The sequence below is a fragment of the Cavia porcellus genome, unplaced genomic scaffold, assembly GCF_034190915.1.
Source record: "Cavia porcellus strain 051 isolate PalLab524CR breed Dunkin Hartley unplaced genomic scaffold, mCavPor4.1 scaffold_1, whole genome shotgun sequence".
In the NCBI taxonomy this organism is placed as follows: domain Eukaryota; kingdom Metazoa; phylum Chordata; class Mammalia; order Rodentia; family Caviidae; genus Cavia; species Cavia porcellus.
The window spans coordinates 135,391,608-135,411,813 of NW_026947484.1; the positions used below are offsets into that span (position 1 = coordinate 135,391,608).

General features: G+C 40.8%; 1 protein-coding gene across 1 annotated transcript in view; it reads right to left on the reverse strand.

The window, feature by feature from the left end:
- The window catches only part of Tspan2 (tetraspanin 2), a 44,498-nt gene that overhangs the window by 3,932 nt on the left and 20,360 nt on the right, over window positions 1–20,206 (reverse strand). The window contains exons 3-7 of the mRNA XM_003479259.5: window positions 13,630–13,727; window positions 12,361–12,435; window positions 10,973–11,071; window positions 9,910–9,981; window positions 1,815–1,898 (exon numbers count right to left, since the gene is read on the reverse strand). Of these exons, the coding sequence (XP_003479307.1) occupies window positions 1,815–1,898; window positions 9,910–9,981; window positions 10,973–11,071; window positions 12,361–12,435; window positions 13,630–13,727 (428 nt within the window). The remainder of the gene's footprint in view (window positions 1–1,814; window positions 1,899–9,909; window positions 9,982–10,972; window positions 11,072–12,360; window positions 12,436–13,629; window positions 13,728–20,206) is intronic.

Below are 20,206 nucleotides of genomic sequence, written 5' to 3' on the forward strand. Positions count from 1 at the left end.
CCTAGCCCCTCCTGTCTTTTACTTCCTGACCACCATGTGATGAGTAGTTTTACTCTACTATGCACTCTGCACCATGGTATGCTTCCCTTTATGATGTTTGATCTTGCCCATGGCCCAAAGCAATCAGATAAAGTGGCCACAGACAGGAATTGCTGAAACACTAAGCAAAATAAACCTTGCCACCTTTTACATTATCTCAAGTATTCTGTCATAGTGACAGAAAGCTAACAAACCAAGGTTGTAAAAGGTTGCTTACAACCTCTACCGCATCCTGGTTGTACTCTGAAGGAATCTCTCAGGAGGAAAGTTCTTTAGTCTCAGCTGTGCCATCATGAGTCAGGGGTAACTGTTTTTAGGCTACTCATTAGCTGAAACTGTAGAATACTATTATATAGAATGATTTCAAACTTTTGGCTTCAGGATTGTCCAGAGGAAGCTTCAGAATTGCAACCATGCTAACTCCAGAGCAGGTAGAGTCTGAGACACGCCCTTGGACTCAGAGGTTCTCAGCATACTATCTTTAGCCACTGCCCAATCCCTTTGTGCTCTCAAATCAGAAAAGGGGAAAGTCCTGGGTCCCCTAAAAAGTACCACTTTATGGATTTCCTCCCCATTCTCATGCCCTGCCTTAGTATAGGCCATGGGTTAACCTATGTAGAAGACTGGCGAGTAAGTGCTATTTCATCGTTAGTTATCATCAGCCAGCCTCTGGACGGTAGAAATCACCTCTTCACCAGCATCTTTTTCCGCATCTGGTCTCACTTCAACCCTTTGATCCTACATCACAGGTCTTTCTATCCCTTAAATGCTCCTTTCTATCTCTTAAGTGCTCCTCTCTCTGAAAATTAAATCCAACCTATCAGAAGGCCACACAAAATACTCAATTATGTGGATCTGAAATCCTCTCCAATGCCATTTCTTGCCATTTATATCATGCCTCACTGTGGCCATCTGTTCTTCCTATACACTCTTTCTTTTGTACTTTAGAAGTACTGAGCCACCTACAGGTGCCTGGTACTCTATGCTTCCCTATATGCTATTCTCATTACCTGGATTTAGGTTTAGGAACACTCAAAGTATAGAGCAAGCTGGTATTTATTGCTCCTGACATTTTCAATGAATTACCTTGTATGATAACACACATGCAGTAGCCCATTTAATGTTTACATAAGTCTTAATTTGGCATTTTAAAAACTTCACCCAGGTGTATTGATGAATCCCTGAAATCCCACTACTCTGGGCACTGGAGCAAGAGGATTGCAAATTTCAGTTTAGCCTGGGCAACTTAGTGACTTAGCAAGACCTTGTCTCAAAATAAAACGTAAGAAAAAGGGATATGTAGCTTGGTACAAGAGACCTGGGTTCAATACCAGGTGCCACAAAAATCTCCATTTTACAATGAGGAAACTGAGGTACAGACAAATTGAGTAACAGAGTTTGAAAATGAATATAGATCATGTGATGCCACAGCTTAATCACTATACTTTGCTGCCTCTTCAGATCATAGATTGGCTGATACGTTATTTTGAATTGAAAATCACCTAGATTAAGATTGGTGCCTTAAAATGAAAAGTTATTACAAGGATAAACTCAGGTTCATAATTATGTCAGCATTGAAATATGTAACCCTATTTTAGAGGACTAAGATTGATGTATTTAATTAATTTTGTTCTTAGAAGATATCCTATGAACAAATGTCCTTATCTTTTATGAAAATTATCTCTTAAAATACTATTATCTCACTTCAAGAGAATCAAGTGCAAAGGTTCAAGGCTTTTAGAAGGCAAAAAAGGTAAGTTCTGGGATTTTCTCACCGTGAGACCTGCAACTCCAATTCCAACAATTCCAATAAGCTGAAGCTTAACACTGATTATGGTTTCAATTTCATCAATGCAATTCTGTTTTGGAAAAAGAAAAGAATAAAAACAGATTGTATATATAAAACAATTTTCTCTCCCGATCAGTTCTTTCTTTGGTACATGTAATCCTGTGAAAGTTAATCCATGTCAGCCTCTGTTCATGCTTACTTTTAGGTAACATCATTCTGATAACTAATGTAGTTTGGAGAAAAATGTAATCCTTTCCTTTTGGTGGGAATTTTCTATTTAGGCCAGTTGCGGTTTAAAAACCCTGAAATCTAGCTAAGGAAATTATTTCTCTAGGATCTGAGATATTTTAAAATTTGAGACTTCTTTATACTTTTAGCAAAGAAAAATAAGGACAATAGCCCTTGGATAACACATTTTTGTTTTCACGTTTTTATTTAGAGTTTAAAAGACTTTCTGTATACTTACTCAAATTTATTATGCAAAGTAGATATTACCTACAAGTAACTAAAAACCTTGTACAGGTTTAAACAAAGGAAAACCATGCCTTATAATAAACCCAGGTCTTGGGAGTTAAAGAATCATTCTCTCTTGTAGTGGCTGTGTTGTGTGGTAAGTCCCTGTCCTTATTCCCCTAGGGGAACCATAAAGCAGTATTCAAAGGATCTTCACAGATATGGAAAAACTGGATAGGGAGCAGATTAGGTCACTTGTAACCCTTAATGCTTCACCCGTGCTATGATTTGAAAGCATTCCCCAAAACCTGTGCTAAAGGCTTGGGCTTCAACCTATGAAAAGTGGCATTTAGTAGAAGAAAGTTAGGTCATTGGGGTGTGTCCTAAAGAGAGTACTGGTACCTGGCCACTTTGTTTTTTATTTTATTTTGAAGAGAATAAAATCAAATGAAATAAGACAGAATGCAGTTGATTAAAACAAAACAGTGAAGGTAGTACAGGACTTCAAAACAAATCTAAACAAAACAATGAAAGCAATAGAGGACTTCAAAGCAAGAAAACAACAGTGGCTACCATAATGCCTCTTGTTATCTTCAAAGTAGCTGCCTATACGATCAGACATAATACAGTCAAACAAAACAAAATAAAATAAAATCAATCAAAAGAAAATAATGAAAGCAATATAGAACTTTGAAACAAGATAATAGGAAATCAATAATGGCTACCATAATATATTTTGTTATCTTTGAAATAGCTGTCCGTGCCATCATCAAATATAATAAAATCAAACAGAATAAAACCAAACTAAACAGAACAATGAAAACAATACAGGGTTTCAAAACACTATAATGATACAATGGCTACTGCCTTCCCTTTTTAGACATTTTCTCCACTTTCACTTTCACAATATCTACTGTGCATTTTGGATTCCACTAACTCCTTTAGTTTTTTTATACTAGGGAGACAATATGATGTTCACCATTTCTGACCATTTAACCCATGAGCATGGTCTCAAGTTATATCTATTTACCTACAAGAGTCTTGGGATTATCTTTCTTTATAACTGAGTAGCTTTCCATTGTATAACAATGCTGTATCTTTTGTATACATTCTGCAGTTGATAGACAAGCTACCCCTAACTTTTTTCTGGTTCCCTATCACATAGGGCATTGTTCTCTCTCCTCGACTGTCAGTCTATGAATTTTCTTTTGAGTTAAATGTGTTTCTTGCATGAAGTATATCGATGGATCCTGTCTTCTGATTCATTTTGCCTGTTTCTTTTTATTGGTGAATTGAGGCCATCTATATTAATGGTTAAGGCCAACATGCACTGGTTCGTCTGTCATGTTATTTTCCTGCCATTGGCTGCCTATCTTTTCCCTCCATTCATTTGTCTGCCCAGCTTGGTGATCTCCTTCTGCTGCTGGTCATTTTTATCACTCTCTAGAATGTCCTTCAGTATTCTTTGTACAGTTGGTTTGGCAGTCATGAATTCCTTCAGCTGTTCTTTGTCATGGAAGTATCTTGCTTATCCATCAATTTTGAAAGATAGTTTTATAGGATCCATCAATCTGGATTGGAAATTGTATTTTTTAGGACTTGAAATACTTCACTCCAAGCTCTTCTTGACTTGATAATTTGTGTTGAAGTCTCTTGTGATTCTGATGGCTTTTCCTTTATAGGTGATTTTTTTTTCTCTAACAGCTTTCAATATCTGTTCTTGTGTTGAATTTCTGAGATGGTGATTATTATATGTCTGGGTGTAGATTTATTTTGGTTATGGCTATCTGGTGTTTTCTATGCCTCACTTATCTGAATGTCACATACTTTTCCCATGCATGGGAAGTTTTCTGCTATTACTTCTGTAAATAGACTTTTTATGTCATTTGTGTTGACCTCCTGCTCTTTCACTGACACCTATTATTTTTCTTTGTGTTGTCTTGCAGCCTTTGAATTCTTATTTCCTGGTTCCTGGCCATTTTTCAGAGATCTTTCCTTTCACAATTGCAATGTGAAAGTCTGTCTTCAAGGTCTGAATGCCTATCTTCAGTTTCTTTCAACTGGTTTTGCCAGTTTTCAATGGAGTTTTTAATTTCCTGCATATCTCTTTGAATCTCTTTCCTGTACTCTAAATCTTTTTTATATTGTTCATTCAAGTTTTCCTTCATTTTCCTATGCCTTTCTATTTTTTTAAATCTATGTCTTCTTTATAGATGCTTAGCAATTCTTTTATTATGCTTTTCATTTCTTCTTTTACCTAAGATAGTAGTTCTGTTCTAATTTGTTTTTTTTTTTTTTTTTTTGGTCTTTTTCGTTTTTATTGGTACCAGGGGTTGAACTCGCGACTGCCTGCTTGCAAGGCAGGCGCTTATGCCACTGAGCTAAATCCCCAGCCCCTCTAATTTGTTTTATAGCTTCATGAAATTGTTTCTTTTCTTCAGTTGCCATCACTTCAGAAACTTCAGGTGTGCACTCCTGATCTCTTCCATATTTACATCTCCTGGACTTGCCTTGCTTGGACCGGAGGCCAGAAACTGTCTTTTGCTTCTTTGTCTTGATTTTCCTGGGTTCTTCTGGGAAAGCAGGTAGTGGGGTCCTAGGTACTTCCTGCATTAGCTACAGTTCTCCAAAGCATGACTGTTTGGTTCTCTTGGCCAGTGCTAGCTATGGGTATCTGAAGGTGGCCATTGGGTGTGCTGTTGTGGAGCTGGCTGCTGCTTTTCTCAGTCTGCACTGGCTACCAGAAGCAGGAAGCCTTCCTGATGGAGGCTGGACATTGTGTGGGGGTGGGGCTGTCCACTGCCTCCCAGACCTGAGCTGGTTACTGGCCAGGAGCCACCCGGATGGTGGCTGCAGTGGACCCTGGCCACTTTGTTTTTTGTTTTTTTCTCTCTCTGTTGCCAAACCACCATGAGGCAGACAGGAAGTCTCTGCCCTGTGGCCCTACTATGACATACTATGTTTCCACAGCCCCAGAGCAACAGGGCCAAATGACCTTGGACTGAAACATTGGAAACTGAGCCAAAATAAACCTTTCTTCCTTTTAAATTGATCATACAGGTATTTTGTCACAGTGATAGATTCAAAAGCGTCTCTTTGGAGTTCTCTTAAGGAGAAGCATGCTTGTAATCCAACTACACTCACCTATATCCTTTGATTTGTTCCTAGTCAGCTTCCTCTGATACCTTAGAAGTTACAGGAAATCCTGAGAATGCTTCTCACATTTCCTTTCATGCTTGCATGAGGCAACAAACATTTCTTGAATATCTACCTGTGTCAGTCACTGGAATATGCTGATGGACGTGGGAGGCAAAAGACATGGGTTTTTCTGTTGTCAAGAAGCTCAGTTTAAAGAAGACTCCATACAAAAAACTTACAACACAAAAAACTTTGGAGACACTTCTGTAGACACCAGGTCCCTTATGTACTGGAGAAGATGGGAGTCAACCTATATTTATAGCATTTCTTCCAATTTTTGTATTCTTTCCCTGTGCTCCTTAAATGCTTCATTTTTTCAGTGCTAGGCACTGTTGTAGGTAGTGAGCAAACAAAGGACACAAGGGAGCTCCTCTCCTGGCTTTTTTCCCTCTTATTAGAGCCAAAGAGGTGCCCTTTCCTGCTGAAAGTTAACCTCTTTTCTCGTCTCTTTAGGAAGTCCCTGCTACCAGCTATCTTCTGTCCTTCCTATACATTCAGCCTCTCCTCCACTGTCATTTTCCCTCACTAAATAACACCAGGTCCAAATTCAATCTAAAATAAATAGTAATACTCAAATGTTGTCCTCCTCCAGCTCTGCCAGAGTGCCTATTTTCCTTCATAGACACCGTCTTCTTGTGGAAAACAAACTAATCAAACATGTATTGACTTTATTTAGCAATAAACAAATGCATGATCATTGAAGAAACTTAGAAAATAAAGGTTTAAAAAAAGAAAGTAAGAAACAATTGTACTCTTACCAATAATTCACACAGTCAGTGATTCTTACACATAGAAACATTCTCTGCTGCTTAGTATACTCAGCTGTGTGCTTTCTAAACGTACAACTTCAAAAATACCTTGTTCTACTAAAAATTCCTTGAATCCATGACTCTTAATGGCATTTCACCATGACTCTAGAAACATTTCATCATATGAAAGTACCATAATTTATTTAATATCCTATGTTGTCACATATTAGGGAGCTACCAAATACTTTGTTCTTAGGAATAGCACTGGGATGAATACCATTTCACAAAACTTTCCACATTTCTGATTCCTTCTCTGTAGAATATATCATGAGAAATGTAGGTATGGCCATACATAACACTGTAGTCTTAGATAATCTTATTAACCTCTAAGACTATCAATTTTTTTCCTAAAAAAGCTTATTTTACATCATTCTTGCCCAATCTGTGTGTGATTATTAAGGAGAAAAAAAACTTGGCTGATTTCATAGGAATCTCTTCATTTAAATTTGCTATTAACTTTTAAGATTACTTTTAAGTGTTTACATTTTTAATGTGCTTAGTGGTAACTCGTATTTCATGTTTTATGAAATCTCTTTTTATATCCTTGGCCCAGAGTCAAATACTTGAAAGAGTGCTTTCTCTTCTCATATCTCACTTCCTGCAGCATGGGCCCTGTCCTCAGATCCAGTCTCCAGTTACTTCCTTAAATGCTAAGTACTGTTGACTTTTCAGTAGTTAGTTTAGTGGCCTTATTGGACATTTAGTTCCCCAAGAAATCATGTTTTCAGTCTCTGTGCCATTGTTCCCACCGTCCTTTCTGTAGGCAGGCCAATCCTATCCCTTTAGCGGAGACATTACTTGCAGTCAGCATTCACCTGGTCCCCAAACCTCTGGCTTATCCTAAGCGCTTTCCCTCTGTCTTTTACACCATCACAATTCAGCAAAACACCATCCTTGCATACTTTGATTACTGCATTGTGGCCACTCTGGGTTCAGTTCTTCTACTAGACTGCCAGTTCCTTGTCAGTAAGGACCTTTTTTTATTCACAGTGCTGGATACAAGTCGCACTATGGATCTGACTTCTATAGCAGCATCTGGCCTTGGTGATTATCACCTTCTCCACCAATACCGCCTTCCCATTAGTGTCTCGCTACTCATCTTTGCTTCCATATTTGATCCCTGATTCCCCTTTTGAGCAGCCTTTGATGTTGTTGTTCCTCAAGGTTTTAGCCTTATACTTACTTTCTTCTAAATCTCATGGATCAAATTCATATCTGTAACTTTAAGATTCTATAAGCAGCCACCACCACTTGAATCTCTTTCCTGAAACACAAACTGGATCTTTCAATTTCCTTTTGGATATTTCCACTTGGAATATTTTATGGCTTCTCAAAAATCACCATGGTAAACACTGAACTCATTTTCTTTTCTCTGAAACTGGCTCCTTCTCCTCTACTCAAGTCAACAAATTATGCCATCAACTACAAAAGGAAGTGGCATAAACCCAGCAGAACCACCCCCCCCCCCATACCTAACTTGTTATCTATCTGGTAGGTGTTACCTTTTTTCCATTTCTGTTGCTCAGTTCAATTTGTCTCAATTAACATTTCATGGCTGATAAGGAGGAAAGAAGTCTTCCCTGTTCTACTCAGGTTCAGGCTGTTCATTTTCCATCATTCCTCCACATTGCCAATACAGTCACCTTGATAAAAGGCAATCCTATTCCAGATTCTACTTTCTGTGGTTTCCTAAGCTAGCAGCTGTTGGCTAGACTTCTGTCTTCATAAGGACCTTCAAGAATGGGTTCCTCCTCTTTGAAGAACTCATTTCTCATAAGTACCAAGGCTTTCAGTGTCTTCTAAATGCTAATATTTACCTGAATATGAGCAAGTACTTTCTCTTGTCCCCATGCCTTTGTCTTATTCCCTCTGCCCAAATTTATTCCTTTCTTCCATTTGCTTTATGAACTCCTATTTATCCTTCAATTTTCTCACATCAAAGAAGCCTCTGGGGACTCTGGATGAGTCTCCTATGTTCCGGTAATGGAGCTTTAACAGGTCTGCAAGTCTCCACAACCAGGCAGGAACACTTTGAGGCAGTGCTGTGCCTTATTTATTTCATCTAGCTCACTAGGACCTCGTAAGTGTTCAATAGTAATTTGTGACATAAAGTGGAACTTTATATTATCTTCTCTTCATGACCAAATGCTGAAAAGCATTGATATCATTATTTCCAAAGTCTCACCATTCCCTTTCTTTCCATGTTGTACTTGTGCCTCATTGACACTGTGGACCAAGGTCACTGATGTACTAAATCCAGCAAACTGTTTTTGACTTACTTTTACTTGTATTCTTCCCAGCCTCTGACTTTAGGGACAAATCATCTTCTCTTTTGGCTTCCCAAATGCTGCAGCTTGAAATCTCCTTTACTCGATATCTCTTCACAGGCTCTTGTTCTGGGTTCTTTTCTTCAGCTTAAGCAATAGCATCCTTAACTTTTCCCCTAATTTATACATATTCCCCGGCTATTCTCAGTTGTTCCTATGGCTAGTAGGAACTAATCTGCTGAGGTTTCTACACCTGTTCATCCTTTAGACTATCAGTTAGTCTTATAGGAACCTAAAGTACAAACTTTATTGCAAATAAAATTGTAATTTGATCCTAGGATTGCTCCTTTCATTATATTTCCGTATTAGTACACATCCAACCAACCGAGCAGATGTGGAAACTTCAGTGTCCTATCTTCCACGCACCACTTATACCCAATAGCTTACCTTGTCTTATGGATTAGATCTCCAGAACATCTCCAGAATATCTCACTCCCTCCCCTTCTCTACTATTTGTTGCTTGCTTTGGCCCCTTATCTTTCCTTACCAGGTGTAGCATAGTGATCTCTCTCTCTCTGTTAGTCTCCACCCTTCTATTTGACCCTTAACATGTGACACCTTAAGTTTCTTCCCACAATGCAAAATTAATTAGGTTTCATTTTCTGCTGAAAACAATGGCTTCCTCAAGCCCCTAGGTTTAAAATTATGCCTTTACTCGCCTCTCCCAAAATGTTGCACTCTACTCTCTATGGATTCTCTGTTCTCCTGTAGCCCTGGAGTTTCTTAAAGCCCATGCCTCTGTTCCTGTTGCTTTATGAGCCCAGAGTGACCCCCCTTTGTCAAAACTCAGCTCAAGGATCTCTTCCGTTATGAAGCTTTCTTAATTCTTCTATGTGTCTCAGGTACCATGTGCAGATGCCTCATACAGCTCTATAGCCCTTGATTAATCTTCAAGGTTGCTGTGGGAAGGGGCCATGTCTTTTTTGCCATGGGGTGGCATAGTGCCCACTTGACACAACATTTAGTAAGTGAAACATTTATTATTTCTGTGACTTCCTCAGAGACATGTGTAGGGGCTTTGTTCCTGGAGGACACATCTCTGAGCATGGTGAATTTAAATGCATAAGCATGTGGCATCATACTAGCAAGTTAGCATACCATTTTTCCCCAGGGCACCAAGAGATTGACTCAGCATTGCCTTGCTTATTTGACACAGAATAAAGTGAGGCTTAGAGTCCATAGAGAGTGTCTCCTAGAATCTCTCAAAGGTGTCTCTGAGGCTCTCTGCCTTCACCTGAAGGCGAAGACTATCTCACAATACAGGGAGTGGGTGGGAACCCTGGCAGAAGCTTACCTTGTGAACTAGAAGATCCTTTGGGCACGTAGGTTGGACCTGGTCAGAACTTTCTTTTCCACAGCACTGAAACTAGAAAGTCAGAAAAAGAGACTTTAGGACACAGGAGAGGGAAGCAGTGGCTACAAGTCTGGGCATTGCTGCTAAGCACTGGCAGTGCCAAGATAGCTAAGAAGATACAAGGCCTGATCTAAGCAACCCAAACTGCTATTTCAGGAAAGAGTAAAGAATCACATAATCATGCTAGCAAACCAAGAAACTTTCCTAAAGCTGTCTGAGTTTATGACAGGAAGTGACTCAATTCAACCTAAACAAGACAAGAAACTAATTGACAGTGTCTGTTCAAACTGATTTTTAGAAAAGAGTTGGGCCTTTAGAGTCCTTCTTTTAGACTGGGAGACCATACAACTTACTGAGGAGCTAAAGTTTTATGACCTTTGGAAAGGCCTTATTACCGGTAGTACTGTCTGGGAAAGAGAGAAATGATCACAGTAAATGTCCATGCTGGAGGACTGACTAGCAAACAGGTGTCTTGCTCCATTGTTGGCCCTTTGAGACAAAGGAATCTGTGTGCTGCTTTTTGTTTCTGGGACACTTTCCAAGATATTTTTATGACACAGAGAAACTGGTTACCTGAAAATACTTGGCCCAGGAGCTCACAGCTACTTCTCCATATCATAATATTTAAGAAAACAGAAAACAGAGCAACTCTGGCCTGGCCCATCTGTTTGGTAAACGAGAAAGCAGCTTTCTGGCTTGAAGTCCTTGCTTGTTTCTATCAGATCCACAGTGGCACCCAGAGGGAACCTGACACTATCTGGGCTGCTTTCTTTATGTTCTTGTACATGCTCTTTTGTCTTTTGTGGGCACACCCCCTGACTTCCTCTTATCAACTCTGTGGTAGCCCTTTTTTGTCTAGGGTTTTATATTGACAAAAACTGTGGCTCTCACAATGGCTAAAATAAGAGGCTGCTGCTTGCCTTTACTGAACTTATTTTTATTTTGAATCCTTCATGCATAAGCTTTAGAAGATGAAATTTCAGCAAGAAGTAAAGTTACTCACTGCTGAGTGGAAGGTAATGAGAGTGCCATTTCCCCTTTCCCGGTCCTTAAAGTAATCATTATAAGCCTCTTCATACATGGTCTGTACATGTCGTATAGCCTGAAAATATACCAAGGAAAGTGAGAGCACGGCGAGTGGGGAGTTTTAAATGTTCTCTTTTCAAACACAGAAAGTCCTTTCTTCCATACCTTTCATATGCCTTTCCATGTAACCATCTGTATTTTAAGATGATTCTGAATGTATGAAGCAGAATATAGATCCTAGAGTTTCCAAGATGCTTTTGATGATGAAAGGATAGACTAACCAAGAATACTTTTCATGGACAAGATAGACCTCTTAGACAATGGAGGTTTCCAAACCCAATACTATTTCAGCATCAACTGGACCCCAGATTTCTGGGCTTCAGCCAGGGGATTCTGATGCATAGCCAGGGTTGGAACCTTTCATAGCCATTCACTAGTTAAAAGAATTCAAGTCTCTTCATGACATGGTTCAAAAGTTGTTCATTACCAAGGATGACTTTCTGAATTTAAATACCACAGGAAGCTTAGAGGATGCTTTCTCTAGTATTACAAAGGTGTATGAATCCAAATCCACAGAAATTCAGATGGTCCTAAAATCTAGTTTCACTTTTATATGGAGCTGAATTTAAACTAACCTATGACTATAACCAGCCACTTTAGAAAAATTTCAAAGGAAGCAGCATTTACTTATTTTACACATATTTTAACAAGTTCAAACACATAACACTGATGATACACAAATTAATCTGAAATATAGAACACTTAAGGTTCCATTCTTTTTCCTTGTCCTTTCCATTCCTTTGTGTGATTGTTCTCCTAAAAGATCACTTCTTCTGTGGGTTCCCTGATGACCTATTTTGAATGCCAAGGATTGGACAGCAAGCTAAACTGTCTTCACTAGGACACAGCAGGCCAGGGCTTTGTCTCTGAGGCTAAGCCTTATGGACAAATGACAGCCTGAGAAGAAATGATAATGTATGTTCTTTCCCATCCCCCCTTTTTATGTCTGTATTCTTACCTCACTTTGAACTGTGGATAATCTTAAATTAGAGATACTTTAAAAAAAAAAAAAACCATAGACCTCTTTATAAGTCTATGACTTATAAAGTCAACTTTGTGAACTTGTTTCCTAGGAAAATATCCTAGGAATTTGTAGGAAATTCCTAGGAATATGTAGATATTTTCCTAGGAAAATATCTACATATATATTTACACACACTCAAATGCGTACAAATGTGCATTCTGTATACTACCTTTAGGTTAAAAATTCTGCTTATACTATAATTTGAAGAGGCTATTTAATTTCTTAATAACATTATGAGTCAATATTCTCGTATCTTTTGTGATACAGTAATTTTTACTTACCACACTCTTGCCTATAAAAGCAAATACTCCAGTGGTTACTTCAGCAGCAAATATCACCAGTAGGCAGGTAAAAAACTGAAAAAGACAGAAAATACTAATTTCATTAATTTAATACCTTTTCAATTCAGTTACCTGTTTTGAACCTAGTTCCATTGGAAAGGCCTGTGACAAGGTGATTAGTATGAACTGACTGATTAACAGGAAGCATTTGCCTCCTTAAGTTTCTTATATGCAACAGCTGAGTCACTTTAATGTAGTTTATTCATCCAGCAATTGTTTGTTGACTGTCTATTCTGTACCAGTACTGACCTTGGCAATAATCAACAAGATCTTAATGGACCTCATGTTTGTGGGGGGAAGACATAAAAATAGTAAAGGATTAAAAACGTGAATAAGCCTGGGTTTGGGGAAGAGTGTAACAGGAGCCTCGTGGTCCAAAAGGCTTCTCTGAAGACAGGGAATTGAAATGTATGTGCAGAGAATCTTTCTAGACATACTTTTTTCAAGGTCTTGGGTTTGCTCTGATCAAACTAAGTTTGGTCATAAACAAGATAGAGAGATGCTTAGCAGGGGAGAAAGACAATGAATAGATACTGAAACAACTTCTGTGTCATACATAGCAAGTGAATAGAAGCAGCACAGAGTCAAAAAGTCCAAAGACTGCAATGAGTAATGAGAAATGAGAGGCTGTCTCATAGAAATGCTATTTCAAAGTACTCAAGGAGAAATACAGAAACATTATCTCTTCCCATCCCTGTTCTTTCTGTTTGTTTCTCCTAGGCTCCATTGACATTGGCTGGATGGCAGTAAACCGAAATCATTTGATTTTTTTTAAACAGATGCTTTAGAGGTAAAAATAAGCCACCAGAGGTATATTTGGTCAAGTTACTGATCTTAACCTGAATGTTTTTCTTGTAGACAATGGCTCCTCTCTGGCAGTAGGAGTCATTTAGCTACCTCACCCATAGGGAAATATCATTTTTGAAAGAATAATCATAATCTCTTACAATTGCTAGGCACTTTTCCCTTCCAAACATCTTTACCCTAATGACCTCATTTTCCCCCACACTTTCCACATGAGGCAGGGACTAAGATAATATTATTCTTATGCAAGAGATGGAGAAACCTGAGACTTGGGGTGAAGGAGGGGGTGTCCTGGGTTCTAGTGAATCCTGGAGGGTTTGGTGCTGCAAGCTAGGCATCCCAAGTCCCTTCAAGCTAGTTCTTCACCCTCTCCCCAACCCACTGCACTCCCAGTGCCCTACTTACTGATCCGAGCACACACTGTGACTCCCGCATGGCTCCGCAGCACCCAAAGAACCCCACGGCCATCATTAGGGCTCCAGCTCCAACCAGCACATAGAGTCCTGTGGGCAAGAAGTTGGGAAGACATTCAGGGTCTCACTGAGCAAAGCAGCTACTTTCTGTCTCCCCAGGGTCAGAGCACTGTCTCCCACACATGACTGGGCTCTAGATCCTGGACACTGCAGAACATCTGGCTGTCAGTCTTGTGAGGGAAACACTTACTGAATGTTTGCTGAACACTTCACGAAGAGTAGTTCTTGAAACCTATGTAATGATTTCAAGGGAGGGGCTTCTAATCCCCAATGTATACAGAAAGGGATCAGAAACTTAAGGAGAAGAAGTATATTGCTTGAAGACACATGGCCAGCAAGCAGGGAAGATACGTCTGCTGGTCGTCCAGAGCTAGTACACTGAACTGTCACCACTACCTCCTATGGGCCAGGCACTGTGCCTCAGTTTCTACACCTTTGCATGGGGAAGTACTATCATCTTCATGAATGATGACACAGAGTACAGAGGTGGTCAAGAGCTGATGCTAGAGGTGAGACTCAAACCCAGGGCTTTCTTCTGAGCCTCAAGGCCTCTTGTGCTCTGGACTTGATCCATCTCCATCTATGACAGGCCTGAGGCCAAGTGTCTGGGAGGGAGAAGCTTCCCAGGCACAGAACAGGAAGCTTCTGGGAGAAGGTGAGACTTGGGGCTTTTGGTGAAAGACAGGACCAGAGGACATGGCAGTAAGACATTGCTTGTGTGTCCTTTCCCCTTCAGAGGGTAACAGCATAGACACTGTATCCATCGGAAGCTGTGTTGTAAGAAAACAGCTAAGGAGGGTAGTAATACTCATCAACAATATTATCAGCTCCGGGCTCTAACCAACTAAGCTAACCAGTGATGAGCAATGTTGTTAAGAATGAAATATTAGCTTATCACAAGTAAGCCAAGTGCCAGGTCTCCATTGTGTTTCACCTAATCTCAGGAGCAGAGAAGGGACATGTATGAAGCTGCATTATTTTCAGGCACTGTTCTGTCCATATAGAGTAGGTTTATTAATGTAACTTTCATGGAAGCCCTATGGAGTATGTACTATTATTATTACCTCCATTCTTTTCACAGAGGAAGGAGTGCTCCCAAAAGTTAAGCAGTTTGTCCAAGGTCACAGAGCTGGTGTATTTGATAGAAGTGGCTCCTTGCCATCACAGCACCCTGCCTCTCTAGCAACAGCAGTCTTAATTCAGCTGGTGACTTCACTTCCTACCTAAATCAACCCCGGAACATTTCTCACTGAGAATAAAAAGGGCAGAAATGATCTGGCTTTCTAGAGTCCAGCCAGGCCTTCCCTGATTTCCTCCTCTGATCCCGAGATAAGGTGGAACACAATATGAGACCTGGCACTTGGCTTACTTGTGAAAAGCTAATAGTCTCTTTCTTTTTTTTTACATTTTACTCAGATGAGTCACCTGGAAACTACTCCTGCTCGCAGGAGGTGGAGGGCTGGTGTTCTGCCTCTTCGGGGAACTCCTGAGCCAGGCGTTCAGGGGCTTCCTAGACTCTTTGGCCCACAGTGGTTTGCGGGCACGCCTCTCAGCTCACAGACATAGATGGAGCTGGAGGTAAGGCTGCTCTGTTTCCTCTGCTGCCCCACCCAGCGCCCGCCAGCCTCAAGGCTCTGCTCAGCCCAGAGGAGGTGGCAGCTCTGCAGTTCCAAGGGAGGTGCACACTTCCTCCCACTACCTCTTCTCCAAAGCGGAAGCTCATGGGGAATGGATGTGGCAACAAGAAAAACAGTGTCATATTAAAAATAATAGTAATGTTGGCTTCCCTGCCTGAGTACCTTACTGTTTTTAATAATATGGTTTTCAGAACTCTTGTACTTCTATTATTTCATGGGTTGCTCCAAACAACCCAGTTAGCAGGCATTTGTTTACCAAATAGGGGTCAGAGAGGTAAGATGGCTGGCAGCCTGGAGTCCGGATTCTCACTCTGTACTCATAGTAATGGTCTGAATGAAGGGCAGCAACAGCAACCAGCATGTATTCAGTTCTTTTCAAGCATGTCCCAGGGGTGGACCATCATTGTATACTGATTTCCTGTCTATGTAGTTCACTGCCTCCCAACTGCTGTGTGATACAATGACAGCTTAAGAACCAGTCCTCTGAGTCCTCATCCATCCCACACTCCAGCCACAGGGTATCACCATAATTATGCTGTTAGATGTCCCCCCCAAACCTCCTAGGGTTATAGGTGGGGCTTTTTCAGAGGTGGCTGAATTTACAGTATGTGATCCCGGGATGAAGAGTGTGTGATTACTAAATCAGTTGATTGGTTTGGCACTTCCTTAATCCCGGTAGTTATAGAGTGTAAAAGGGGCAGAAAGAAACTGCTGAAATCTCTGCTTTCTTTGCTATCTTCTGCCCACCATGAACTATTTATTCTCTGCACTGCATGTCTGCCATGCCAACCTGCTTCGGAACCAACCAATTATGGACTGAAACCGCTACAAACAGTGAGCCAAATAAACCTTTCCATCTTTTACTTTTGGGTGTTGGTTATTTTGTCTCAGCAATGGCAAAAGTAACTAAGACACTGACTGTGCCCTGATCTTTTCTGATTTGTGCTTTTGCTGGTTTCCATGGTGTAGATTTCAAGTCCACAAAAAAACCTTATTTGTCTTCCCTAGAATATGCCAGCATAGGCAGAATTCTATGTGTGTTTGTTGGTCAAATTAACAAAGAGGTTAAGTCAAATCAGAAGTTCTTGACTGGCTGTCTCATTACCTATCTTTGTTCACAGATACATGCTTGAAATCTAGTTCAGCTACTATTTATGAAGCCACTATAATTGGGGCTGAGTTTTGTAAGGTTGAGCAAATGAGAACGGAGCCTCCACATCCTAAGAAGACCTGGAAAAAGAGAAAGAAGAGTGCTCTAGAGCAGACTTGGGCTCACTGGACACAAAGCCAGGGGTTTGAGGAGACTGAGACGCTCCAACGGGGCAAAGAATGCTTGGTCTCTCTGGCAGTAATCCTTATCCTTTTGAAACAGTGAACTCTCCAAGAAAATATGTATAGCTAAACAATATCCATGCTTGGGCTCCCAGAATCCCAGAGCTGATGGCAAAAACAACGTAAAACTACCCTAGCAGCTCCACTTCTGAAGCCTCTTCTTAGTAAGCATCTGCTAGAGTCTGCCATGGTGGTTCCTATTCCAAATGAGCATTTGTACACCTGGAAAGAAATCAAAACTCTGCAGTGGTAAAGTTCCTTGGGACTAATGAATCCTGTTCCAAATAAATCTGGTTGTAACATTCTGCATAATATAAGGCCACCTGTGGCGTCCAAGGATACCTTATCCTTTATGTAGTCTCCCCCCTCCATGAATAAATTAATGTGCAGCCACATTTTAATTCACAGATGGTCTCTTTAGGGCCTTCTGCCTCCCACAGAAGCATGCATGATAGACATATGACCTATTTCCCAAATCCCTTGTGCTTTCTGAGTCCTATTTCCTTTGATCTGAAGAGGGGAAAAAACTTTGAAATTATATTTTTATCAATTAGTTGAGCTTTGTAATGCCAATGCTCTCTAGGGATATGTTACCAACAAGAAAGAAATGCCCCTGGGATGACTTCCCTGATGATTCCATCCCTTCTTTCTCAGGCTTTAGATGCTTCTTTTAAAGTAAGTAGCATCATTTCAGCTAATTCAGACCCGAGAAGGCTTCTTAAAGGCTTGCTGGCATAAACTTATTTTCAAATGGCTTCCCCTTGGAGGCCTGGATACTGGCATGGTCATCGACTTGAGTAACTTTTGTCAACAGATAGTTTTTATATAACCTGCTAAAAACCATTTTCAACTAGAAATTTTATGCTTCTGCCTCCTTCCTGCCACCCCTTCTCCCACCCACCCTCCCCAAATACATATAATTATAGTCCTGCCTTAGTACACATGGGCCATTAGTTCTAGGGCCCCACCCCAGAAACAAAATCAGTGGATATTCATGTCTCTTCTGTAAAACAATGCAGTATCTGCATAAACCTGGGCACATTCTTTCACACACTTTACATAATCTCCAGATTCCTTATAATACCAAATATAATGTAAATGCTATGTAAATAGTTAGTATACCCTCTTGTTCAGGGAATAATGGCAAGGAAAAAGTCTTGTGTTCAGTATGGATGCCTTGCTTGGGATATTTTCAACCTGTGTTTCAATGAATCTGCAACCTGTGTTTCATTGAACCCATAGGCCTGGGGGCTATCTGTATGTAAATATCTAGAATACTAGTGAGACTCTCTTAGCTGAAAATCTGCTTATTTTTGAATGGAAGGAAAGTTCTTCAGCTTTTTTTTGAGAAAAGTGCTTGAGGTACCTACAGTTGATTCCCGGTCTTCCTCAAAATGCAGGGATAGGAGCCAGAAATCAAGGCTTGCCAACCTCAGCTATATGAAATTTTTTTCATTCTTCAGTGTTGCTATCTGCAATATGGAACCAATTTCTTATACAAAGCTTTGGAGAGATTGTCTTAACACTGCAAGACAAAGTACCTCTCTGTAATCCAGCTACCATGGTTGTCAGGTACAACTGAAAACCAAGAAGTTAAAGAATATTACCAGATGAATCAGTTTTTTAAAAAACAAGCCAGCTTCTTAATGTTCAACACTGGAATACTTTTCTTATACCTAGCCGCCAGCCACAACCCAGGCCAGGCTCTGGGTCTCTGAATTTCATGGGGAGAGCCAGCTGCAGCCAGGCTGGGACCCTGGAGAGCCAAGTGGCTCCTGTTTGTGTGGGCAACCCCTCCACGGAGAAACCTGCTCACATCCTCTGCTCGCAGACATGACCTCATGCTCTCCAGCACAGTCTCCAGCCTCGCGAAGGCTGAGGGGATGGCTCCCCACTCTGCGTGCCTAGAAAGAAGACCCAGGCAGGATCCAAAAGCCAGCCCAGAGACAGACTTTCACAGGAAGTCGAATGGACAGGTCATCGGAATTTAGATGATGTGCGGGCTTCTCTCAAGCTTTCTCCAAGAGACTAAAGTGGAGGTCTAGGAAACCCCAGTAACCTAGGCCTTCTTTCTGCCAGCTCCACTCTTGTCAGATTTTCCCTTCCCCACCTCAGCAACTCGGGGACACAGAGTCCTCGGATCAGCCTCTAGGCTTTGGCCTGAACCCAGAGGCCCAAGGGAGTATGCAGTAGGAACGGTCAGTCTGACTGACTTCTATGGTTGTCTTCATTTCCCAAAGCTGGGTCCTCCTGCCCTGGCCTAGGATTTACTGCTTCTACAAGCTTAGAAGTCGTCCCTGGTCCTTTACCATAGGAAGTGAAGCTTTATCACAGAGAAGAGAGAACCAAGCATGTCAGAAAGGAAAGTATTCTCTTAAAGATGGTACAATTACTTCAACAAAGTTTGGTGGTCATCTACCCAGAGTATCTCTCAGAAATAGGACTCTTGGCAGAGAGGCCTCTTTGCTTTCTCTTTGCTTTTTTCTTCCCTTTTTCCTTTTCTCTTTCTCTTACACCCCCTCCCTTTCTTTTTTGATTTTAGTTTGAGATGGCGGTCTTGCTAAGTTGCCCAGGTGGCCTTGAGCTAGTGATCTTCCTGTGTCTGCCTCCTAAATAGCTGAAACTACAGATGCTACAGTACCAAGCTGAAGTCTTACTGATTTCAGTATCACTTGAATGTGCCAAACCTGTTGAGGAGATTCTTTAACAAAGAGATGACACGAGGTTAATGAGTTGATGGCTCTGGAACATGTTCTGGAAAGGGCACACAGATCAATGGAAGGAGCCCTGTGAGATTTCCCCAAAAGTGGGGCTGTTTCTTTTTAAAGTCCAGTTGCTTTAAACTGTTTGATAGGAAGTAACAGAAACAGTATCCCAGTGTATTTTTCTTCTTGTTTTATTGCCAAACAGCAGGTATCTTTCTTATTTGGAAAACTTTTTGGAAAACAATTAATTTTTTGAAAAATTAGTTCTTTGAACATACTAATTTTAAAAATGTTTGTGCTCTTCTATAAGAAATATTTTAAGTGAAGAAAAGGTCTCTAACATCACAAGGAGTCGTCACTGACACTACCAAGAGGCAGCAGTGGGGAGTGAGCAACCACGGGCTTGCACGTCAGCAGACTTGGTTCAGAGCTGAGGCGCCTACTCCCCTGCAAGGAAGAGGTGGAAAACTATGGGGACTGCCAGTCTTAGTTGCTTGGCCCTTGGATCCTTAATTTTCCTATTCTGCCTAGTGCTAAGTTTCTATGACAACCCACATCTATCCTTTTAGCACTGACCACAAGCATCCTCTCCACCAGCCACTCTGGGTGGAACTGGAGAAAGGCGATGTGGCTAAGGATGAGCTCAAGGTGGGTAAACCTGCATGCATTCCCTATGCTGCCAAAGACAAGCTTGATTCAGACTCTTCTTAAGGACTATTGTTTTTCCTGCCCAGAATCCATTGTTTTTCTCTATTGGACAAATGAGACTCTTCCATTGTTAGTCTGAAGCTGATTTTCTTCAAGCTCCAAGGGTACTCATGAAGCCAGGTTTGAG